Source organism: Penicillium roqueforti (assembly GCF_015533775.1).
Source record: "Penicillium roqueforti strain LCP96 04111 chromosome Unknown scaffold_01, whole genome shotgun sequence".
Taxonomy (NCBI): Eukaryota; Fungi; Ascomycota; class Eurotiomycetes; order Eurotiales; family Aspergillaceae; genus Penicillium; species Penicillium roqueforti.
Window position 1 is genome coordinate 3,014,152 of NW_024067565.1, and position 21,804 is coordinate 3,035,955.

Below are 21,804 nucleotides of genomic sequence, written 5' to 3' on the forward strand. Positions count from 1 at the left end.
GCACTCCCAGGAGATGTTCAGATCCATTTGATAATTTTGGGGAGATGGAAACAGTTGATAATGGGAAAAGCCTGCAGAGAGAAGGGAGGAAGAGCGATAAGAGGTGGTATCAGGCAAAATGCCCTTATGAATGACACCGCTCTATCAAATCGACTGGGCACTATGACCTACCACGTGGGACTCCCCAAACAACCCTGGACTACGAGCTTTTTCACACTGCAAGGCATTGTCCCTTTTACGTTTTGAATTCCCGTGGCGATCACCATCGGCCACTTGGCGCTTTTTTTTTGGCGAGCGATAGGAGACAGAGTATGATCGCTATCTATGAGATACCACCATTTTTCACATCCTGTATCAATAGGGGTCCTTGTTTTACTTAATATACACCCTCGAGGCATTTATTCCCATCTACAATATCTTATACTAGGCTTTTGGACGGCCTGGGTCATATCTACAGTCGTGGACCAGATGACATGACGTATTGTATTCGTCAAAAGAGATGTGTCTACTCCTCCTGAGTAGATATTGTGAGATATATTGAACACGAACACCCCCAGGGTGTGCACGAAAGCCAACTTTGAATGCTTTTGAACCAAAAAGACATCCTTCACCTACCATATCGTATCTTCAGCTTCCTCATCAGCCCATCGACGAACAGGTCGACTGCGCAATGGACGTCGGGGTCGAGCGTTTACTGCATTTTCGTGAAATCGGTTAAACTCAGGGATATATCGTAGTCTGTCATCATAACTCTTGCCAAGCGGTGGATCTCCCTCGTCTTTAGTAGCACCGGCGTTCCAGGAATGCACAGTACAAGTGCCAGTAGACAAGCCCCAGCCATTCCAAGAAGTTGCTGAACACAGCATTAGCAATTTCTACTAAAACGAACGTTCTGGGATATAGTTACCTGCTAGCATTGGCGCACTTGGGTGCCAGCTTGCATCGCGGACGCAAGTCCTCCACAGCATCTCCCCACTCATCTCATACGCTGTAGCATAGGCATCTGGATCACGCGGCCGCGAATTGAGTGTCGCTTGACCAACGTCAATGGTGCCGGCTAGTGTGGCATCCAAGTTGTACACATAAACCTTGCCATCCTCACTCCCACTGTAAACATAGCGTGAGTTTGTGCTTCCCGGTGGCGAGAAGTGGCAGCGGATCAAGGTTTTGAGGACTCGGTGGCCCCGATATGTAACAACAGAACAGTCATTCTTGGCATTTCTGCGGAACTGGTCTGGATATTGCTCGAATCGGTAATCGAAGCCAGTTGTGTAGTCGACAGGGTCGATGTTTTCGATATCGGCGGTGGTCATCATCTTCCGCAGATCCCAAAGCTTCATCGTTTGGTCTTTGCTGTTTGATAAGACGTATCGGCCGTCGCCTTTGCTGTCAACGTACGTTAGACCCTCGGTATGGCCCATAAAGGCACCGGCTTCACGCCCATCGCCCATTGACCGTCGGTCCCAAACCCGAATTGTCGTGTCGTCTGATCCAGAATACAGGATATGCGGTGATGATGTGTCGCCGTAACACACAGCATTGACATGATGTTGATGTCGATCTCGGAGGTTTAGAACTGGCTGTCGTGTTTCCAGATCATAAACGATGACCGAGTCTTCTGATGTGCCAGCGACAACCTCACGTCCATCTCCGGAGAATCGAAGAGACCAGATCTATCAAAAATGCACTAGGTTAGCCATTGAAATGACAATTAAAGCATCACTTCACATACCCCGAAGTGTGAACTACCCCAACTCCGTCTACTTCTTCGGCCCGGTGGAGCAGAAAAGTCTAAAACAGTAGGATCTGAATCATCCTCTGGGTCTGTGCTGGCCATATATGCCTGACTTCGTATCGAACTGTAGACAAGGAAACGGTTGTCGGGGCTTAACGTCGCATCTGTGATAGTCCACTGGCCGAATGGATAATCGACGGTTTTGTAGTATTTCCAGTCGTAGGGGTTGGATGTGTCGTACATCCGAACCTTGAAGTCTTGTGCGCAGCAGAAAAAGAAATTGCCATCATCCGAGAATTGGCCTGAATAACTTCGTGTGTCATAGTGAATGATCATGTCCGCAATCGAACTTGGAATGAGGCCCTATTAGGCGTCAAACGTATGCGTTAGCCCCGCAGACTGTTTTATGATACATGTGCCGACTAAGTTGGCCTACCTGAGAAATAGACTGGTTGGCTCTTTTCTGGACTCCATCAGTATCAATGCCTAGTTCTCGCCACATTAGGCTTGTCGCGAGAGATTTCTTGCGCTGTCTGAGGCGGTCGACATAAAATTGATCAGTTCCGAAATGACCTTCGCTCATCAACTTCTTGCCCTCCGGGTTAGGAACCGGTGGCAGTTTAAGAGTTTCGGCGGATCGTCTGGCTCGGAGGCGATTTCGGAACATGGGCAGGAAATCGTCATCGCCTACAAAATCATCTTCTTCATCTTCCATCTGGTCTTGCTCTTCTTCCATAGCGCTTGGCCAACCATTGGCTTGGAGGATATGTTGTAAGCCACTGGATGCAAGTAACTCGAATAATCGGGAAGCCGGTACTGTAATTTGTGAGAAATTGTACTGATACCCTTTGAGAATTTCCAGCACAACGTACTACGAGTGCGCCCCTCATTCAGGTTGCCTGTGTCCTCGCTCTCCGAATCGTCCGCTGTAAGTTCGATTTGGATGTTTTCGAGGTTGATGTGGTTATAGCCTATCACAGGGAAGCGGTTAGTCCATTTGTATAGTATTTTGAGGACATATATTTCAGTCCTACCACTTGCCCCCTCCGATCTCATTTGCTGATCATTGAGTGTGTCGTCCTCCCATGCGCCATCGTCCTGGGATGGCTCTAGCGCGGGGTGGTAGTCGGGATCCAGCTCGTCGTCTTCCAGCCATTCGTGGGCAGGATGCCAGATCCCTTCTGGGCCCCTTGGAGATTCTCTCCCATTATCAGGTGTCCTTGAACTCATAGTTGTGTGTATGCGGTAGTGATAGATGAGGAGATATGGTGCTTATCGATACATAGATGATAAGTCCCGACCTCGGTCACGGGCGCTGGCTTTGGGTTATGTCATTCACCCTAACTCCGAGGCTAAACGCCGATGACGGCTTGCACTTCCTTTGTATCTCAGGACTTATACCTTCTAGATTGGTATATAAATTTGCCTCTTGGTTTCATGCACTCCAGTCTGTGGCTTGTTTCGAGCAAGCATAGTACTCAATTTGACCTTTAAAAACCAAAATGGGCATATTATATGCAAAGAAGCAGAAGCCCATGGTGACTGCATCTCTAGCTTTGCATATGCGTGTTATACAGTAATCATATGTCAACGAAAGCACCATCCCAAACCCCTTATAATAATACTGAAGGAGTTTAGACCTCTCCATTACAAGATATTGAAGCTCCCTCTCGATATCTGAATACAAAAGAAACAAATACTCAAGGACTGGCACGTAACATTTTGTACATCTTCTCTATAAAGCTACAGCCGTATCATCAAGCAATTTAAAGTAGTCCTCTAAGCAAGCATATAAGGGAATAACTTAAGGATAATGCTAGCAATATTTACCTTGATTATGACACTAGCAAGGATATCCATGTCAGTTATCCTAAAAACCTCATGCGCTTCCAACTCACTTCCAACTTACTTGTCGCTTCTAATTCACTCAAATTCGCTTCTGAAGCTTGTTTACTTCCAAACCGTAGTAGAGAACTGGGTTGCCACTCAAGATGTGTCATCTTAGCGTCGAAAAGAAGGCAATAAATGAAGTAGTCTGATGTTAAAAAAGTATGATTTACATATCCCTTTGAGCAGTTGCCTGTGCTCTTTCCTACTCCCTACTATACTACACCACCCTATCACAGACAGTCGTTTTCGCCCTTCTATCCCCGTCCCCATCTCAGCCATCCCTGTAGGGAACATATACACCAACCATATCAACCACTAATGTGGATGGCAAGAAAAGACCAGCCCTTGAGGAGGATTCAGAAAAATTCAATGACTAATCCGAATCCCAAGTGGACAAGAAATGGTAGGTCCATCTTGCATCTCCCTTAGTGAAGATTCAACTAATCCGCCTATACTATAGAGTCCTACTCAGATTGAATACCACAGTACCTTCGAGAATAAAGAGAACACCCTCGACGCCTGTGTGGGAAAAATAGTCAGCGAGGCGCCATCTCTATGCTATGATACTGAGCAGAAAGAAGCGTTGCGTGGATATCAGAAGCATTGCACTGGCATAATTTCTTTTTTGGATGTCTTCTTATTAAGTTTAAGTATACGAAGAAGTTAGGTTGAAGGCTACAGATTAATAGCATGAAACAGCTTCATAGTAACAGACTAGGTGACCTCTAAATAGGTATTCTGATTGAGAATCGCGGCCAGCAGTGGACATATGGAGTGTGTCGCTGTGTAAATAGTGTGTCCGTAGTCCTTGTTTTTGATGATTGCATTGAAGGCAAGTAATCCTTTACGCCCAAGACTTCAACACGATGTTAATTTCAGCTCCCCTCGACGCCAATAGATCAGACAAATTAATTCAAATCCAGCGCCCATATACTCCCGAACCCCGTGCTGGATGGAGGACTAGCAGCTGTGTTCTCGGTCATTGACGGACATCAAATACAGATAGCAACCTAGGTCTATATTCATAGGCTATAACTATGAGCGATTCTCAGCCGCCCGATGCCGAAAGAAAAGAACTCTTCACGCAATGCCACTGCGGTGGAGTCTCTTTCGCCATTGCCCCACCCAGCGAGAAATTCGTCGTAAGCCCCTAAGTACGAGAAAGTGGCTTGCGAGTATGGATATCTGCGACCGTCGATTGGTTGCTGGCACACGCGTCATCAGCTGTCATCCGTTGAGAATATTAAACAAAAAAATCAGAATAAGCGCGGCCTGACATCCGATGTATGTATACATGTGGCTGTCAAGAAGATAAGCTAAAAGGGCGGATCAATTATTTCCCCGGTCTCCATTGATAGAGATGCTTCTCCAACTCCCGAGGCTCGGGTTCCCTAGGATCTACTCTGTGGTGTTCAGGTCCAAGGAACTAAAGTGAGACAAGCTGTCTAATTGAATAGTCCGCACTCGATTCCTCATCCAAGCATTCTCAATATAAAAGCCCGCTCGCCTTCCCTCAAATTTTCCCTCCGCACCCCCCCAACCCCACCACGATGCAGTCCGTCCCAGAATCGCGACAGCAGTCGTTCGAGGAGATCTACGGACCTCCCGAGAACTTCCTCGAGATAGAAGTGAGTTACTTAGCGCCTAATACCCAATATCCACTCCCGAATCAATCACCTACCCCAATACCCCAGAGTCTCGTGCCCATATCTTCCCCTAATCAAGCCCCCATACATCCCCACCCAAAACCCGCATCAACAACCCCCATCGGGCACCAAGAACGAAAAATCCAGACTAACAACGACTGCAACAGGTCCGCAACCCCCAGACCCATGGCACATCCCGCAACATGTACACGTCGTACGAGATTGTGTGCCGGACCAACATCCCCGCCTTCAAATTGAAACACTCCGTCGTGCGCCGCCGTTACTCTGATTTCGAGTATTTCCGCGATATCCTCGAGCGCGAAAGCACGCGTGTCACGATACCCCCACTGCCAGGGAAGGTTTTCACCAACCGGTTCAGCGACGACGTCATCGAGCATCGCCGCGAAGGTCTGCAGCGCTTCCTCCAGATCGTCGCCGGACACCCTCTTCTGCAGACGGGGAGTAAGGTGCTTGCTAGCTACATACAAGGTGGGTTTATTCTAGTCACTTGTGCGGATTGTTGAACGTCTGCTAATCTCATCTTGCAGATCCCAACTGGGACCGCAATGCGTGGTAGATGACTATTGCGACCATTAATTCATTAACGAGAAGCATGCCTCATTCCCTAGGATGGGATAGGCCTTCCATTTAGCCTCCTCGGACTCCCTTTTTCACCTTTATTTCCAGCTCCTTCCCTTCTCCTTCTTCTCCCAATCCTCACTTCGCACTTTGATATCCTGTCCGCGGCTGACACCTTTCGTGATTGAAAATGGGTACCCCGCAGTGTATGCTATGTGATGATCATTGCTTGATTTTTTATGCTCGTTTGATATCCGAATCCACCGCTTCTTTCTCCCCACTCAGATACAGATACAAGCAAGTACAGGTTTTATTTGGCTTAATTGGACAGGCGCTTTTTCCTGATTTTTCTTTTTCCGGCAATTTACCAATATTGTTCCATATGCTCTCATCTTTCGCGATGCTATCTTTATGCATAGTGAGAATACCAGATTTGTTGCATCTTTTGCTCCTCAGTGTCACTTTGATTGTCAATAAATTCAAATTTGAAAAGAGAACTTTTACTAAATAGGGACTGTAGCAAAAACAACCGTGTACATACTGTGGGATATAGATCAACAATGAAAACAGATGAGGAAAAAACAAGAGGCGATACAGTAATGCTCCGCAGAGTACCCAAAGCAAATCAAAATGAAATGAGAAAGAGAAGCAAAAAAGCCAAAATTCAAATGTTCATAACATGCGTTGGCAACATAGCCCATCCAAGGCTTGTCCCGATTAGGTCAATTCATCCCAAATCATAGGAGCGAGGGTATTATCTTCCCACGGCGTCTCCACCGTGGAAGCAGCACCCGCCCCAGGTCCATCATCCAAAGAGAAAGAAAGCGCACCGGCAGCAGCAGGCGGAAGATACATCGAGTGCTCCGAAAAGCTCTGCGGAGGCGGAGGCAAGAGCGCGGGATCAATCTGGCCAAGACTGGACTGCGAAGGGGTAGCAGCGTGACGACTCCTCGACGCCGAGTTGCGAGAAGCGGTAGTCGAATTCGGAGTTGGAGTTGGCGTCATGGCATAGGCCTTGCTTGGAGATTGTTCGGTGTTGACAGGATGTGGGCGGGGGGTCGACGCGCCTGCAGCCGAATCCTGGCCCTGGCCCTGGTTTGGGTTGGTAAAGGCCTTTCCATTCACAGAGCCACCATCACGATAGGCGTGTGGGAACTTGGTTCTAAAGCGGTCGCGGAGGTCTGTTGCTTTGCGGTGGCTTAGGTTCAATCGGGAATCTTGCTGGATTAGAGTCCATTGGAAGCCGTGTACGGCGTAGCCTTTGAGGAGGGCTTCGTCTTCGACGGCTGTGAAGGGTCGCCGAGAGCGACGTTTAGATTTTACGACATTTGCGGGAATTCCAAGAGATGCGAGGGTTGTCTGGGACTTGCTCGCGGGAGCGGGTGTGCTATTTCCCGATGAGGGCGACTGCGATTGGGGGATGCTACTACTCCCGGGATCTGTGTCGGGCGTGGATGAGACGGTACTCGAAGTAGAGGGTTTTTGTGGATTGGGAGCCTGGCCTTCTGCTCCAGAGATTGACTCGGAGCCTTGACTCGAGGGCATTATATGGGAGAGGTGGGGTTTGCCGGGTGTTTCGTCAGAGCCCTCTCCTTTGGCTTTGAGTAGGGTGTTAGCGAGAGTGTCATGTAGTTGTTTCGCAGCTTCATTGGGATCGGATGTACTGGAGTAATATTAGCTATCCTAGTTGACTTCAGAGGATTGAATTCTAATTGCTTACCGGTACGCCCATGGACATAATACTCGGAATCTTCATGACGAAACTTTAGCATAATACCATACAGTTGGCCAATAACAAGCATACCTGTCTTTTAAATTTGAGGCAGTTCGCTGATTAAACTCCAGCTCCGGTTGAGCAAGGATAGCAGTCCAGTTGCCAATCCCACATTTGACCACACCCCGAAGTAAAGTAGCCGTTTCTTCTTCGGTCCACTTTCTCACGTTTTTACGGGACCGGCCACGAGTTTTGGGAGAAATTGGCACATCCTGTCCAGAGTGAAGTGGCAATGCCTTAGTGTTCTTGGGATCCTCTGCTTTGCGAACAGCCAGGGCAATCTCATCAGGATCCATGGGGTTAGTACTTTCAACATTTTCATCATTATCATTAGGGTCGTCGTCTTCATCCACATTGAGAGACATTCTGAGGATATCCTCGAGTCTAGTATCTCGTCTTTCAGCAGCAGACTGTCCATCTGAGATCGCGACATGAGCAGCAACTAGCGTCCCAGGGTCAACAGCAGCACCGCCTCTGGAGGGCTTAGTCAAAAGCTGGGAGATATTAGACCCAGCCTCAATAGGTGGAAGCAAGGCGGCATTAGGTGGAGGCTCATTCAATCCATTCAGGATAGCAAATGGCCCAAATGGAGGAGGTCGCTGCTCCTTCTGGGCCTGGGGGATAGGTAACTGTAGATGCTCGCTGAACGAATCAGCCTGGGGGTCTCGGCGTCGACGCTTGCGAGGCCCTTGGAGGGCGTCGTCATCGAAGGATGACGAGAATGGAAACTTTTCCAGGGCACGAAGATTCACAAAAGCGGGAAGGATTGGCCTTGGGGGACGTTCCACATTCGACTGCGAGTCTGCTGACAGTTCGGTTTTCCTGATGCGCGCAGCGTTCAGAAACTCCGTAACGGTCGGCAGGCCTGCTTTTGCATTTGCTGGGATCTTCCCGCTATTGCTGTTTGAATTGGGGATATTATTCGGCTCCCGTGTCCCACTGGCATTGGGTTCGAGGGGCGATGGGACGCTTAAGGTTCGTGATGATACTGGTTCTCGTAGAGGGGCGATACGGAGAGAGAGTTGGGGGAGTTCGCGGAGTATTGATTCATCGAGGGGCCGCAAAGCGCTCGCAGATTCCATTTTGGTCAGCTCTCACAGAATTCATCTCATCCTGGATCTGACATATCATCCATCTTTGGGGGGTCAGATGAAGCTCTGATAAGATCCATGCGATAACGGCTAGGCTCGGGGCGGTGACGGGCGCCAGTAAAGTGGGTCCGGGAGGTGTCTACGTCAGCTTCCATTTTTGTCCAATTGCCGAGATCCCCTGGCAAGGGAAACGATTCCCTTTCGAAAGATATCCCATTGGACTTTCTTTCACTCATTGATTTGATCGGATTCTATCATACAATTGAAATTCTATACTTGATATTGGTCCTGGTCCTAGAACGTGAGTTGTCTTCCTCTCTATGGAAGTAGCAAGTAAAGCTACCGGGAGCTTTGTTTATGCCGACGCTCCAAGCGAATTACAGCTAGGACCAAAGCACGACAATTGAGAAGACACAAGGGAATAACATTGAACGCCACAGGTCCTAAAAATGCCCACCATCTTTCCACTATGGCCACACATCCTCTTTGGCGTCCTTGAGCCTATCTCCCTGTACGACCAGCCCAATCCTTTCCTTGAAATGCAAGAATACTACTGACTTACTATCCTTAATGCAGGGCCCTCGGTAGTGCCTACCCTATCTACAACCTCCAAGGCTTTATCGCCGGGCAAACCCCCAACATCGCAGCCCCGGCCACCCTGCACCCAAGCAGCGTCGCGCTCGCCTACCAGCTCGGCAATGTCTACTCACTCCTCTTCCTAGTCGGCGTGGGTGTCTGCCATGCGACAACGGAACCAAGGGTACTCCGCAACTATCTAATCGGGCTGGCCATCGCCGACATTGGTCATGTCTACGCCACGTACTTGGCGATGGGCTGGGACGCATTTGCGGACGTTGCGGCATGGAACGCTTTGACCTGGGGTAACATCGGGGTCACGATGTTCTTGTTCGTCAATAGGATCGCTTATTTCCTGGGCATTTTTGGTTATGCGAAGGCGCCGAAGGCGGCTGCAAAGCGGGACTGAGGTGTGACCTGCTCCTTTGGTTGGCCAGACCAATATGCACTCGATCATTTTACTATATCTCAAAAAAGCAAAGAAAGTTAAGGCGGGGTCTTTGGCTTTGGATCGCTCCCCTCCACACTCCACTCCCTTGCGTTTGCGCCAGACTGCTCGTCTGCGCAGTTTAACTTTAGCCCTACTCTTTCCTGTGGCGGCTCTTCGGATGGAATGGGTCTCATCTGATTCGTAGGTTCTTGGCCGGCGCATATGGGATGAACATGGTTGGGATGTGGCCGGGTGGATATGCCGGTATGCTTGTATTTGCTTGACTGGGTTACTAGTGGGGATTGTGGACGAGATGGGCTGATCCGATTACGTTTTCAGCTCCAATGAGCATCCACTGTTAACCAGCTGTAGATAGAACCTTGAATGTGGGAAAAAAAAGAAAATTATATTCATATTAGCATAATGCAACGCCGGACTCCCCGGTGCTGCCGGATGCTAGCATGGGTATCAGAATAGAAATACAGATCATAAAATATTATAGGAGGTCGTCATCTGGTTGTAGATCACCTACCCCGTGGGAAGACTGCCAAGGAAACCACCCCATCAATGCATTAGCTGCTGACCAGAGAGGCAAGCAATCGAAACAGCCCACCGGTCATACCACCTGCAGCCACACAAGCCAAGCACACACCGATGTCGATTGCTTTACTTCTCTTGTCGGACCCGGACCCGGACCCGAAGAGGACCATAGCAGGCCGCTGATCCGGTGGTCACATCTGTGGGTCTATTAGGTGCTTTGCAGGTAGTGAAAAACCGGCTGAAGGACTGCTTCGCCGTTTTCTTTGTGGTCGCGGAGGTGGGGGACCAGCCAGGGAATGCCGGGGAAGTTCTGGTAGTGCTGGCGATAGACGGCGAAGTTGTCAGCCGGGCTCATGAGAGAGACGATTTCCCGTGGAATCAGAGCCTCGAGCGTAATCGGGTTTCCTTGGATGTTGCCGGGGCGCGATGTCAAGATGGTATAGATGTGCAGGCCTTTTATGATAGCCGTGAAAGAGTGGTAATCACGGGTTGCTAAGAGGAACTGTTCGGATGATCATACGGTTAGAGGGTGACATTTGGGCCTCGGCAAGTTTGGGAGTAAGGACTGCTCACCTGTGTGCATTCCTGTAGATATGGAATCAAGTCTGGGAGTGCGGCGCAGCATTCCCAGACTGAAACGCTTAGTTCGCGCCACTGGACTTTCAGTTGTTCCACGATGAAATCCTCTGTTATTAGGCTTTGCTGGGTTAACTCGGCAAATTGGTGCTCGTCCAGGCCTCTCATGCTGTCGGCCAAGTCTTTCGGAGATGTCGACTGGAGACAATCGTCTAGGAAAGGAAGAGAGGTGTCAAATGGGGTCTGCCAATCCATGATAGGAGTATGGATATACTGTCGGCGATATCGGATTGTTAAAACAGTCAACATTTTGAGCATGGCAGTAAGCCTTCCTGGCTGGTCCTTGAATAAGGCCTGGATAGGGCCTGCGATGAATTCGAACCCAGCGGTGTTGGGCTGAGGCAAGTCATGATTTGCGCCAGGTCGCACAGCTAGGAGGCACTTGACCAACGCTCGGTGTGCGAATGGACTGCCCGACCGAAGATACTATAAAAGTCAGCACAGGCTCTATGTAATGATGAGTATAGCTGTTAGAATGGACGAACGTACCTTTTCCACTTCGGTATACAGAGGAATGTCCTCCGGATAGACGCCCAGATGATCCTGGAGCATAATATAAAGAGCCGCATGCTGCTGCAGGAACCATTCGACGAAGACAGCGTTATACCCGAGAGCAGCACGTACAAACTCTTCAAATGGGATCTGCCTGAATTGAAAATGGCTCTCGGCCTCAATCGCTGCAGCGATTGCCCGCGCATCTAGAGTAGGGCTTGACTGTGGTGGGAGCCAACTCCAAGGCATCTCCTGGAAAGGAGATATACTCGACCGGCGCAGGATCTCCTCCACCCTCTGTATATGAGAAAGACTCCCAAGGAGCTGGGACTCGTAGGGCTCGGACAGTGCGCTCAAAAAGGTTTCTATGGTGTCGACATTCCGAGTGCAAAGCGAAGACCTTGGGAAGTTTGGGTCGCAAAAGAGTCCGAACTGGATCACACGCTTGATTTCTTGGATGTCGAATGCCCAGAACACCGTTGTGGCTTCGTCTTCCCACCAGCGATAAGGAATGAAAAAGGCGGGAATTTCCAGGTCGAGTTGGAAGATCGCCGGATAAGAATGGCCCCAGTCCGAGGCACCAATTCTAGATTGCGCAGACATGTTCATTTCCTTGAATAGTGAATATTGCATGTCCAAGGTCTGGGGAGGTGGTCCAAAGACCGATTCTTCTGGGCTGGTCGATTGCATTTATGCGGTTTCCAACGGGACAGAAAAGCAAGACCAACACATTGGGCACAGTACACGCTGGACGCTCATGTAACACGGCGCTTGAATAGAGTAATTACAGGGCAGGGATACCCTGGCGAGCGATGTATGCCAGGCGCGACGCGGGAGAGAAGGGAGTGAGTATGGGAGTACTCGTATGTGTACGAGAAATAGGAAAATAACTAAATAGCGCACAGATAATAAACAGGCGGGTTGCTCGGAAAGGTGAAGGTGATTGGTTTTTTCACTATAAGGCCAGAGCCGATGGACTTCTTTATCCCTGTTACTCGTTCCGCCACGTTCGACACATCACGAGGGTTGAAAATGAGGGGGGGGGGAACTCTGGGCACGTTACCAACAGGGGCGCTGATCTCAGTTCCCAGCTGAAAGGTTCCTTGACGGGAAGAATCATCGGGAAAAGGGGGGAATATTGTCATTGGGAAGTAAATAGGGAGGGGGCGAGTTACTCAATTCGGATCCCAGGACCGGACCTCCAGGGGCTCTAGATCGGGGATAAACTAGTGAACTCCATAAAAAGGAATGAGATCTGCAAGTTGGGCCTCTCTGCTAGTTACCGAGATTGTTATATGCCGAACACCCGTTGACCGTTGGGCTGCAGAAAGGAAACGATCTGGGTCAGTTAACAATATGACAAGTGGATAGTCTCCCAAAGGAGTTGCGAAGCGGTCAACCTACAAAGGAAGGAAAGATTTAAACCGCAAAGGCTAATTAGTCGGTCAAGGGGGGTGGATACACAAAGTAATCAATGTGAGTACACTATGGGATATAAATGAGAGAAAGATAATCTAAAACGAGCATTGGGCCAGGCCCTCCCAATGTACACCAAATGGACGCTAACGTAGGCTAACGTAGTGGCCGTAATCCCATGTGAGTGGAGTCTTGACGATCAAAGAATATTTTTGGAATTCGACAAGGAATATACGAACAGAACACCGAACACCTTGGAACGTTTGCTTTTCATGGAAGTCCGCGCCTTGGTTTGTCCGTCAATCTAGGGCCGGAGTATAGACCATAGAAGCATCACACCAAGCTGGGCGGATTTCCAATTCAGGTAATCAGGAACAAGTATTGAACTTTGTGACCTGAAGTGGCGGATCTTTTATCATTATTATATCATTATTGCCATAGCCTTGAATAGAAGCGCCGATTAACCTTTCGCTCTCGTTCAATTGAAAAGAAGATGGCCTTGATATCGGATCCTTGTGAGATTTTAGCACAACATACTAGGTACACCGCTACACACTGACCCCTCCAAGGTCTGACATGATAGCATCTGAAGCCCAGAGTATTGGCATATATAGCATTCCCACTGCCGGTGGAACAATCCCCACTAGTTACATCACAAGCGTTGGTTCTAAGCAAGATAGTTCACTACCGGCAGGAAGTCCAATGTAAGAAATTCTACGATGGGTATATTCTCCAGTCCAATCAGTCCCCAACCTCACCACGTGAAATCCCAAGATTCTCAGACCCAGTTCCTCGGAACTGGGACGGATCTCGGTAGACCCACGCCAAAGTTTGTGGGGAGTGTCTTATAAAATGGTGATGTCCCTGAGTTTCGGGGTTCGTGAGTCTATGAGTTTCTAAGTTTCCGAGTCTAACTTGAGATCTGATTGATCCAAGGCCCCATCTATAATAATTAGAGCATATGCAGGGAATGCTAGAGCGAGCCACTAGTACTAATAAGTTCTAGGCTCAACGTTCGCATTTCCGAGAAACCACATGACTAGCCACATATACTACTCCGTATAGCCTCCTACTCTATGCAGCATGGACCGACGGACTCTACTTCCGTCGCCTGGTATCACCAACGATATATACAAGCTCGCCTGATTGATTGCACATTGAACAAAAGTACACATTTCAAGTGGGTCCCCACTTAAGGAGAATCCACAACTGCATTGTCCTGCATCCCCCAGATAATACATTGTGCGTCTTGTGTAGCTCAGATTCCAAATTCCATGACAAATGCTAACATATTAGCCAGTACAGCCACCCAGCCAGCCACCCAGAATGCATCAAGCCAAGATCCCCCTTACCACTTGGTTACCACCTCACCTTGACCATTTCCTTGAATCCACCCCTACAAAGCCCAATTGATCGGTCTCCACGGTGCATAAATTGACGGGTCAGGAATCCATCCTACAGCCACATGCTGTGCATATTTCCAGCTGGACGGCGCTTGGAACACGGATATATTATCCTCCGTATCCTCAGTGGAGACGATCCGAACGTGGCACGGCCGACTACCAGGATTGAGTTTGGATCTATCTGATTATCCTATTCTCTCACTATGATAAGCTGCCGGGGAAATTTAACAGAGAGAATATACTTCCAATGACTGGATGCGCGAGTCATTTGGCTATCTCAGCCCTTGCTTTCTTTCCCTGCGATCACTCGGGAGGATGTGGTAGGTGCGTCCGGATTGAACGGAACAAGCGCCGATTCTATGAGGCCATTGCTTTCCCTCGAGCCGCTCCAACGTAAGAACAGCCCATCCGGAAGAGAATGGGAGGATTCCTAATCCGACACCGGAAATGAGTGAGTTATTCTTAGACTCTCGACCCGCTCTCGCCATTCCTTCAGAGATATATTCAGTACAACTTAGGGAGTGTCGATATATGTATGTACCTAACTTTCTCCACAAATACCCCTGTCAAACCCAAAAAATCCATGTATAGATGTACTAAACAAAAGACCAAGTTCTACGCACGGCCGGTGGTAGGGCAAATCTGCGATAACTCCACATCGCTGTTGCATCGCATGAGCTAGCGCCACATGCGGGACACACCTCGATTTTCATCACGGAGCACATAGTTAGCACGTGCATGTCAATCCCCATCCAAGTCCATGATGGCCCTGATCGCCAGTACTGACCTTTGGGGGTGATGCTCGGTCTGCTATCGCGCGATTCGGGCCAATAATAATGCGTGAGCATGCGAATTGAAACACCAGTCGAGAAGATCCAGACTTGAGTTTTCTGATCGCCATCCCAGTATGTAAGCAATCTCCGCGCTCGTCTTACGTGTACCATGTACACCGACACGGGTCCGACACGGGAGGACCGTTGCATCGGATAAGCCGAGGTGCGGTGATGCGCTGGTGCTGTGGATTGATCGATTCGGGCTAACGGGGTTGCGCCGGAGATGAGTATGTAGGCAATATATTCCTGAGCGGGATGATGCATGTCTCAGATCTTCAGCTTGAAACGGTTTGGGCGGGTTCAGCCGAGGGTTTATTTGTAGGAAATATTGGTCCAGACGAGCTGGATTGGTGCAAGTAGGCTTCTCGCCGTATGGCATCTGCGGTTCCGATGCATTCGCATGTTGACTACAGATTACAGATAGGAAAGGAAATTTACGTGTCCCTGGATCTTCATGAGCCATGGAGAAAAAAAAAAAGAGCAGATCATCCAGAAATAGGTGGAAGGGTTGAAGATCCAGGGAATAAAGTAAATACGGTCATTAAATATTCGAAAGATGTAATGTCAAATGGTATCATATCACTCGGAAACGAAGCGGTTAACCCGTTCCTGGTTTGTTTGCTATGGTTCGAACCTACGAGAATGCATTATCAAAGCCCGTCAAGCAAGACAAGACGCCGTTTCCCAGCTACTGTTTTTGTTTGTTTTTAAGCTGTCAGCTAATCCACGATATCAGAAGATATTGTGAATTTAGTTGGCGAGCTCGTGGGCACGGCGGCGGTCACGCTCCTCAGCAATGGAGAGCTAGAAAAGAATGTTAGGGTAATTCAAAGACACACAGTATTAGGGAATATAACATACCTTGACACCCTTGCCCTTGGGGAGGGAAACCCAAGGCTTCTCCTGTCCAATGACGAAGACGTTGGACTCACGGGTAGCGAACTGGTTGTCAAGAGCATCGCGAACGTGGACGATGTTGAAACCACCGTCGTGACGCTCACGGTGAGTGATGACACCAACACGACCCATGTTGCGACCACCAGTGGCCATGATGACAACACCGGTATCGAACTTGACGAAGTCAAGGATCTTGCCAGTGGCAATGTCGACCTTGACGGTGTCGTTGACCTTGATGGCAGGGTCGGGGTAGCGGATGCTGTAGAGAGCAAACGCAAGTTAGCAAAACCATGTCCTGATCTAATGGGATCTTACTGTTTCCATTGTCCTCTGCCGATCAACCAAAGCTTGGTCCAACGACTGAATGACACGGAACTTGTGGAGTGTGGAACTCACGTTCGCGCATCGTGCGTAACCAAGAATGGGATCCCGCCCTTGCCGAGCTGAACACGCTTGACCTTGCAGAGCTTGAACTCAGCCTCCTCAGCCTGGATGCGGTGGACGGTGAAACGGCCCTTGGTATCGTAGATGAGACGGAAGTGCTCGCCGGTCTTCTCGAGGGAGATGACGTCCATGAATCCAGCGGGGTAGGTGGTGTCGGTGCGGACCTTGCCGTCAACCTTGACCAGACGCTGCATCATGATGGCCTTGACCTCGCGACCGTTCAGGGCGTACTTGAGACTATCAGCAAAGAGATGTTAGTGATTGTTCGTCGCGTGCCGAGATATTCAAGGTGTCGCGTGCGTACCGGTTACGGATGAAGACAATCAGAGGAAGGCAGTCCCGGAGCTTGTGAGGACCGGGGGAGGCCTTGGGCGCATAGGTTCCGGACATTTTGTCCAAGAGCCAGTGCGAGGGCGCACTGAGGCGCTTCTGGTGCTTTCCGCTGCAAAAGACATTCTTGTTAGTGATGGTGTTCCATTTCGAGAAATTTTTGATCACTCTCGCAGGGACTGGCTGAACTCGTAATCCGGCAGATAGACGAGACCAGTGTGCTGAATAGTGATGTAGAGGGCGATCTCATGATACTTACGGGCCGCGCATTTTGACTGATTTGTCGACTGAAGGTTGGGTGGTCGGAGTGTCGAAAGAGAAGGCTCAAGCCGAGAAGTGGTGATCCAAATCAGAGAGGAATTCGCTTAGTGTGTGGTGATTGTGAGCCCTATTCTCCACTCCGACCAATCAGACTCCACTAGTGGGATTTTAGCACTTGCTTATGTCATCTCAGTTCGGGGCCCTGATCCACCCGTGGACACGTGAATTTCCTCTTTAGGAATCAAGACCAATGAGATCTAATTCATTTGTACGAAAATTTGTATCTATTTGACATGCGCTGATAATTCCACTTTTCCGTATCCAATTTAAATATAGCCCTTGATAACAGCAACCTCAGCGTTGAGGATGGATGACCCAGCAGCTCCAATGACAGTGTTGTGAGAGAGGGCAGCGAATCGGATATCAAAGTGACCGCCTGGGGCACCCTCACGAACTCGGCCAACGCTCACTGTGTAACCGCCGCAGATGTTGCGGTCCAGGCGGGGCTGGGGACGGTCGGGCTCATCGAACACCTTAATTGCGGGCTCTGGTGCGGAAGGAGCACCCAACTTCTGGGCCTCGGACTTGTACTCCCGCAGAGCCTCCTTGACCTGCTCGGCGGTTGGGGTCTGACGGTCTTTGAAACGCAAGGAAACGAATGCCATGTGGCCGTCAGTGACACCAACACGGGTGCAAGTGGCTCCGATGCGAAGACCAGTCTGCTCGTCGAAGCCGGTGGCGTTGGCATTCAATGAACCCAGAATCTTTTGGGCTTCGTTCTCGAGCTTGTCCTCCTCGCCGCTGATGTAGGGGATGACGTTGTCTAGGATGTCCATGGTGGGTACACCGGGATAGCCAGCTCCAGAGACGGCCTGCTCTGTGAAAACCTCGACTTCCTCGACAGGGCCAAACTTGGCCTGGAGAGCTGCGAAGGGAATGACGATGCCAATAACAGCGCAGTTAGAATTGCAGACCAGGAAGCCCTTCTTGAGACCGAAGTGCTCGCGCTGGTGAGGAATCAGATCCAGATGTTGGGGGTTCACAGTGGGAACCACCAAAGGCACCATGGGGTCCTTGCGGAAGTTCTTTGCATTTGAGAAAACAGGGATCTCAGCCTTAATGAATGCCATTTCTGCGTGAAATGTCAGTGCCGGGTCTATTTGTTAAATCTGATACATCTGATATCACATACCGGTCTCGCCAGCAACATCGCTGTTCAGTCCAGAGAAGACAAGGTCACAATCCGAGAAATGTTCAGGCTTGCAGTCACGCATGACCAAGTTGCTGAGTTTCTCAGACATAGGAGAAGCCTGCTTCCAATTCACGGCATCCTTGTACTTCTTGTTGGCTGAACGCTCGGAAGCACCCACGGCCTGAAGCTCAAGGAATGGGTGGTCTGCCAGCAGTAGGATGAAGCGCTGGCCCACGGAGCCAGTGGCACCGAGAACACCTGTAACATGTTAGACTGAACGATGCATGGAATATCTTGTAAAAATTTGAGGCCGTACCGCACTTCTTCTTTGGGAATGAAGGAGCCATTTTGCTCTTGAGTTTTTATATGAAGACGGATATAAATCTTGCGTAAGTTAGCAAAGAAAAGTTCCAACAAGTCGAAACTAGCGATCAATCAAAACATATATAGAAGAACAAGGGTTTCATGTCGAATCATGACCTGTATGAGTCAAAGCGTTCCCAGAGCCCCGCAGGCAGTATATACGAGGCTCTGCCGGCTTCAATACCTCACAGACCACATGGCTCAGAGTCGCAGGGGATTTTCATAATAAAATCTTAATATGAAACACTATTGTACTTACCGCTTAACGGGTGATGTGGTTGAAGGCTTGTAACATTTCACTCCGACAGCGATATCGCTCTCAGCCAATTGCCTTGCCCCGCGATTAGTCAGCAGTCTACATCCGGACAAGTGTATTGCTCCCCGATTGGCTGAGATATATGGGTCTTTGGTCAAAGTTTAATGTCCAAGGGTTTGGCTTGTTTGCATTCTTTCTTCGGCCTGTGATATGGCAAATTTCTTGACCCCTACTCAACGTCTTCATATAAGATTGTATCTTGGTGCTTGGGACATATTCGGCATCGAATAGAATGACATCTTTATATGCTATGAGTCCTGGGTTATTTCGCTCTCTCCACTTGATATCGATCTCATATCACTATAATACCGATTTTAAAGCGACTTTCAAAGGGAAGTAGTAGTAATATGATGATGCGATGTACTCCGTCTTGAAGTTCCTGGAGCCCGCCTTTAGAGGTATATTCTTTTGTAAGGTGTATAATGCTAAGTAGTAATGCTAAATCACAATCAATGCCCTGGGCCCGGTGTCTCGTCGTCGTAGTCGAAGATCTTGCCAGGATTCAGCAGCCATTTCGGATCCAATGAGCGCTTGATACTGCGCATGACATTAATTGTGTCCGGTCCAACTTCCTTTTTCAAAGATCCTTTCTTGCCCAGCCCAATGCCGTGCTCGCCCTGTAGTACCGAATTAGCTGATATTCCGGTCTCTCCGATATGAACGACTTACCGTGCAAGAGCCCTCCATTTCTAGCCCACGATCGACCATGTCGTACACTACTTTCTCGACCCGCGCCCTCTCGGCAGGATCGGTGCGGTCATACATAATGCTTGCATGGAAGTTTCCATCGCCGATGTGGCCAAGGATACTGGCGAAAAGGCCTAGGTCGACCAATTCTTTCTTAGAGATTTCTGGCAGGGGTCAGTATACATGCAATGAAGTCAAGATTGAAGAGGCCATACCAATGATATCAGGAAGTCGAGAAATGGGCACAGCCACATCAGTCGACCAGACTTCTGATCCCTCCTTGCGCAGCGCCAACATACTCCACAGCGACTGCTTCCGCGCTGACCACAGGTCATGAGCTTCGCGGTCATCACGAGCGAATTCAACAGACTGCGCATTGTTATTCTTGGCGAGCTTCGTCGTCAGATCGATGCTATCCGCGACACCGGCGACAGTTCCCGAGAACTTGAAGAACAGCGTAGGAGAGACCTTCCATTCACGGCCTGTTCCACCCGCGCGATTAATAACGTCCATTTGAACATCATCCATGATCTCCATGCACTGCACAGAGACACCCTTCCGAATGACCTGCATAGCAGTCGAGGCCGCATCACGAATAGTCGGGAACGCGACAACGCCAACGCGAGTCTGCTCTGGGAGCGGGGCGAGCTTCAACGTAGCCTCAGTGACGATACCAAGCGTACCCTCAGAGCCAACAAACATGCCGGTGAGATTGTAGCCGGCAGAAGTCTTGCGCGGACGTCTGCGTGTCTTGATGATGCGGCCATCAGCCAGGACGACCGTGAGATTGATCACCCAGTCCTTCATAGTGCCGTAGCGGACGGCGTTGGTGCCACTGCAGTTTGTGCCAACCATACCGCCAATCATGGCAGATGGGCCTGGGTCGACAGGGAAAAACATGCCGGTATCCTTAATCTTCTCGTTCAGATCCATCCATTGAATGGAGGGCTGCACGACGATGTCCATGTCGTCTGGGTGGATTTCCAGGATCTTGTTCATGAAGGCGAAGTCGATTGTCATGCCGCCGAGCGGGGCGGAGAAATTGGCTTCTAGACTCGATCCGCCCGAGTAGGGAATCATGGGCATGCGGTATTTGTTGCATATCTTGGCGATCTCGGAGACTTCTTGGGTGGTCTTAGGGTATGCGATTGCGACCGGAAGACGGTCAGCGTTTAGGCTAGACCATTCTGAGAAGCCGTGTTGGTGGAGCTCGTCTTGCTCGGTGCTGATTGCGTCTTCGCCGAGCTTTGTTCTTAGCTCATTGATGGCCTGGAGTGTTGTTAGTTTGAATGGCCCTGGACTGGCGCGAGATTACGCTGTTGCAACTCAGTGATCTACCTTTTCAAAATCCTTTACTGAGCCATATTGTGGCTTCTTGGAGGTCTGTGCCGGTGTCTGGGTATATGAGGAGACGCCGTAGCCTAACCCCGCAGCAAATGCGGAGACGAGTAAAGCCTTGGCGGGGGTCCAGAAGGGTGAGGGCGGAGCGTTCGTAGATGAGGAATTGCTCTCTTTTGTGTGCTCTGTTTTCCCAGCATCGGAACTGTTTAGTCTAGCACCGCGAGCTACAATAGTGCGCGAGACCTGGGGCCGACAAATCGAAGCCGGTAGCCCTCGTGAGACCCGGAGGACTGGTCGCATTGTGGACGACTAGAAGATATTATAGAATTGAACCTTAGGAGCTGTTGTGAAAGGGGAAGAAAGAATTCGATATGCGAGCATGAGGTGATCAGCCTTTTGTACCTTGACCTTGCACCTCGGACTTCGGCCGAGAAAAGCAGTTAGATTGGTCCTTCATAATGCCATAATCCACTATAATTTCACTCTCTGGCCATCTTCTCATTACCGAAGATGTGGAGAAGAGCCGAACGTGGGGGCGAATAGGAACAGGAACGGAGTTGCGTGCGAAGTCCGGTGAGCGGTATTTGCCGCCAAATGTTCTGCCTGCAGTATAATAATCGTAAAGTATTTATACTGAATCAAAAGGTGAAGGAAGTCTAATGCTCCATATCCATTCAAATGTCCTCCCGAGGGAATAATGGCCGAAAAAACTCACAAAAAGGACACGATATAGACATTGAGCAAGTAATTCAAAGGTTTTGCGCTACGGAACAAGCAATAAAGTCCGGCGGTGAGACAGGCGGTCAGTATTTACTATGGGATCATCTACTCCGATGATTCTTTCTTTTCTATAGCTGCACTTACATACATATTGTACTTTGCATTTACGGTTTGATCCTCTTTCAAGAGTATATGTCTGTCTATGTATATGT

At 49.4% G+C, this 21,804-nt stretch overlaps 8 protein-coding genes across 8 annotated transcripts; 2 read left to right on the forward strand and 6 right to left on the reverse strand.

The window, feature by feature from the left end:
* Positions 1–611: 611 nt before the first annotated feature.
* LCP9604111_161 (WD40 repeat domain-containing protein) lies at positions 612–2,965 on the reverse strand (the record flags this gene model as incomplete). Its single annotated transcript, XM_039068476.1, has 6 exons — positions 612–853; positions 908–1,673; positions 1,733–2,098; positions 2,172–2,551; positions 2,608–2,706; positions 2,770–2,965. The coding sequence occupies 6 exons, from the start codon at positions 2,963–2,965 to the stop codon at positions 612–614; spliced, it is 2,049 nt and encodes a 682-aa protein (XP_038932709.1).
* A 2,210-nt stretch (positions 2,966–5,175) lies between these two features.
* Positions 5,176–5,848, forward strand: LCP9604111_162 (sorting nexin-3; the record flags this gene model as incomplete). The annotated part of the gene is made up of 3 exons (XM_039068477.1): positions 5,176–5,253; positions 5,439–5,760; positions 5,820–5,848. The coding sequence occupies 3 exons, from the start codon at positions 5,176–5,178 to the stop codon at positions 5,846–5,848; spliced, it is 429 nt and encodes a 142-aa protein (XP_038932710.1).
* A 719-nt stretch (positions 5,849–6,567) lies between these two features.
* Positions 6,568–8,706, reverse strand: LCP9604111_163 (telomere repeat binding factor family protein; the record flags this gene model as incomplete). Its single annotated transcript, XM_039068478.1, has 3 exons — positions 6,568–7,513; positions 7,571–7,600; positions 7,655–8,706. 3 exons carry the CDS (start codon positions 8,704–8,706, stop codon positions 6,568–6,570), a joined length of 2,028 nt encoding a protein of 675 aa, XP_038932711.1.
* A 458-nt stretch (positions 8,707–9,164) lies between these two features.
* On the forward strand, positions 9,165–9,700 carry LCP9604111_164 (uncharacterized protein; the record flags this gene model as incomplete). The annotated part of the gene is made up of 2 exons (XM_039068479.1): positions 9,165–9,226; positions 9,292–9,700. 2 exons carry the CDS (start codon positions 9,165–9,167, stop codon positions 9,698–9,700), a joined length of 471 nt encoding a protein of 156 aa, XP_038932712.1.
* A 769-nt stretch (positions 9,701–10,469) lies between these two features.
* LCP9604111_165 (uncharacterized protein) lies at positions 10,470–12,079 on the reverse strand (the record flags this gene model as incomplete). Its single annotated transcript, XM_039068480.1, has 3 exons — positions 10,470–10,763; positions 10,835–11,323; positions 11,387–12,079. 3 exons carry the CDS (start codon positions 12,077–12,079, stop codon positions 10,470–10,472), a joined length of 1,476 nt encoding a protein of 491 aa, XP_038932713.1.
* A 3,712-nt stretch (positions 12,080–15,791) lies between these two features.
* On the reverse strand, positions 15,792–16,982 carry LCP9604111_166 (40S ribosomal protein eS4; the record flags this gene model as incomplete). The annotated part of the gene is made up of 5 exons (XM_039068481.1): positions 15,792–15,845; positions 15,903–16,197; positions 16,335–16,619; positions 16,687–16,824; positions 16,972–16,982. The coding sequence occupies 5 exons, from the start codon at positions 16,980–16,982 to the stop codon at positions 15,792–15,794; spliced, it is 783 nt and encodes a 260-aa protein (XP_038932714.1).
* Positions 16,983–17,299: 317 nt separating this feature from the next.
* Positions 17,300–18,512, reverse strand: LCP9604111_167 (aspartate-semialdehyde dehydrogenase family protein; the record flags this gene model as incomplete). Its single annotated transcript, XM_039068482.1, has 3 exons — positions 17,300–18,105; positions 18,166–18,423; positions 18,482–18,512. 3 exons carry the CDS (start codon positions 18,510–18,512, stop codon positions 17,300–17,302), a joined length of 1,095 nt encoding a protein of 364 aa, XP_038932715.1.
* Positions 18,513–19,293: 781 nt separating this feature from the next.
* On the reverse strand, positions 19,294–21,172 carry LCP9604111_168 (FAD-binding oxidoreductase; the record flags this gene model as incomplete). Its single annotated transcript, XM_039068483.1, has 4 exons — positions 19,294–19,461; positions 19,514–19,695; positions 19,747–20,800; positions 20,870–21,172. The coding sequence occupies 4 exons, from the start codon at positions 21,170–21,172 to the stop codon at positions 19,294–19,296; spliced, it is 1,707 nt and encodes a 568-aa protein (XP_038932716.1).
* Positions 21,173–21,804: the final 632 nt, after the last annotated feature.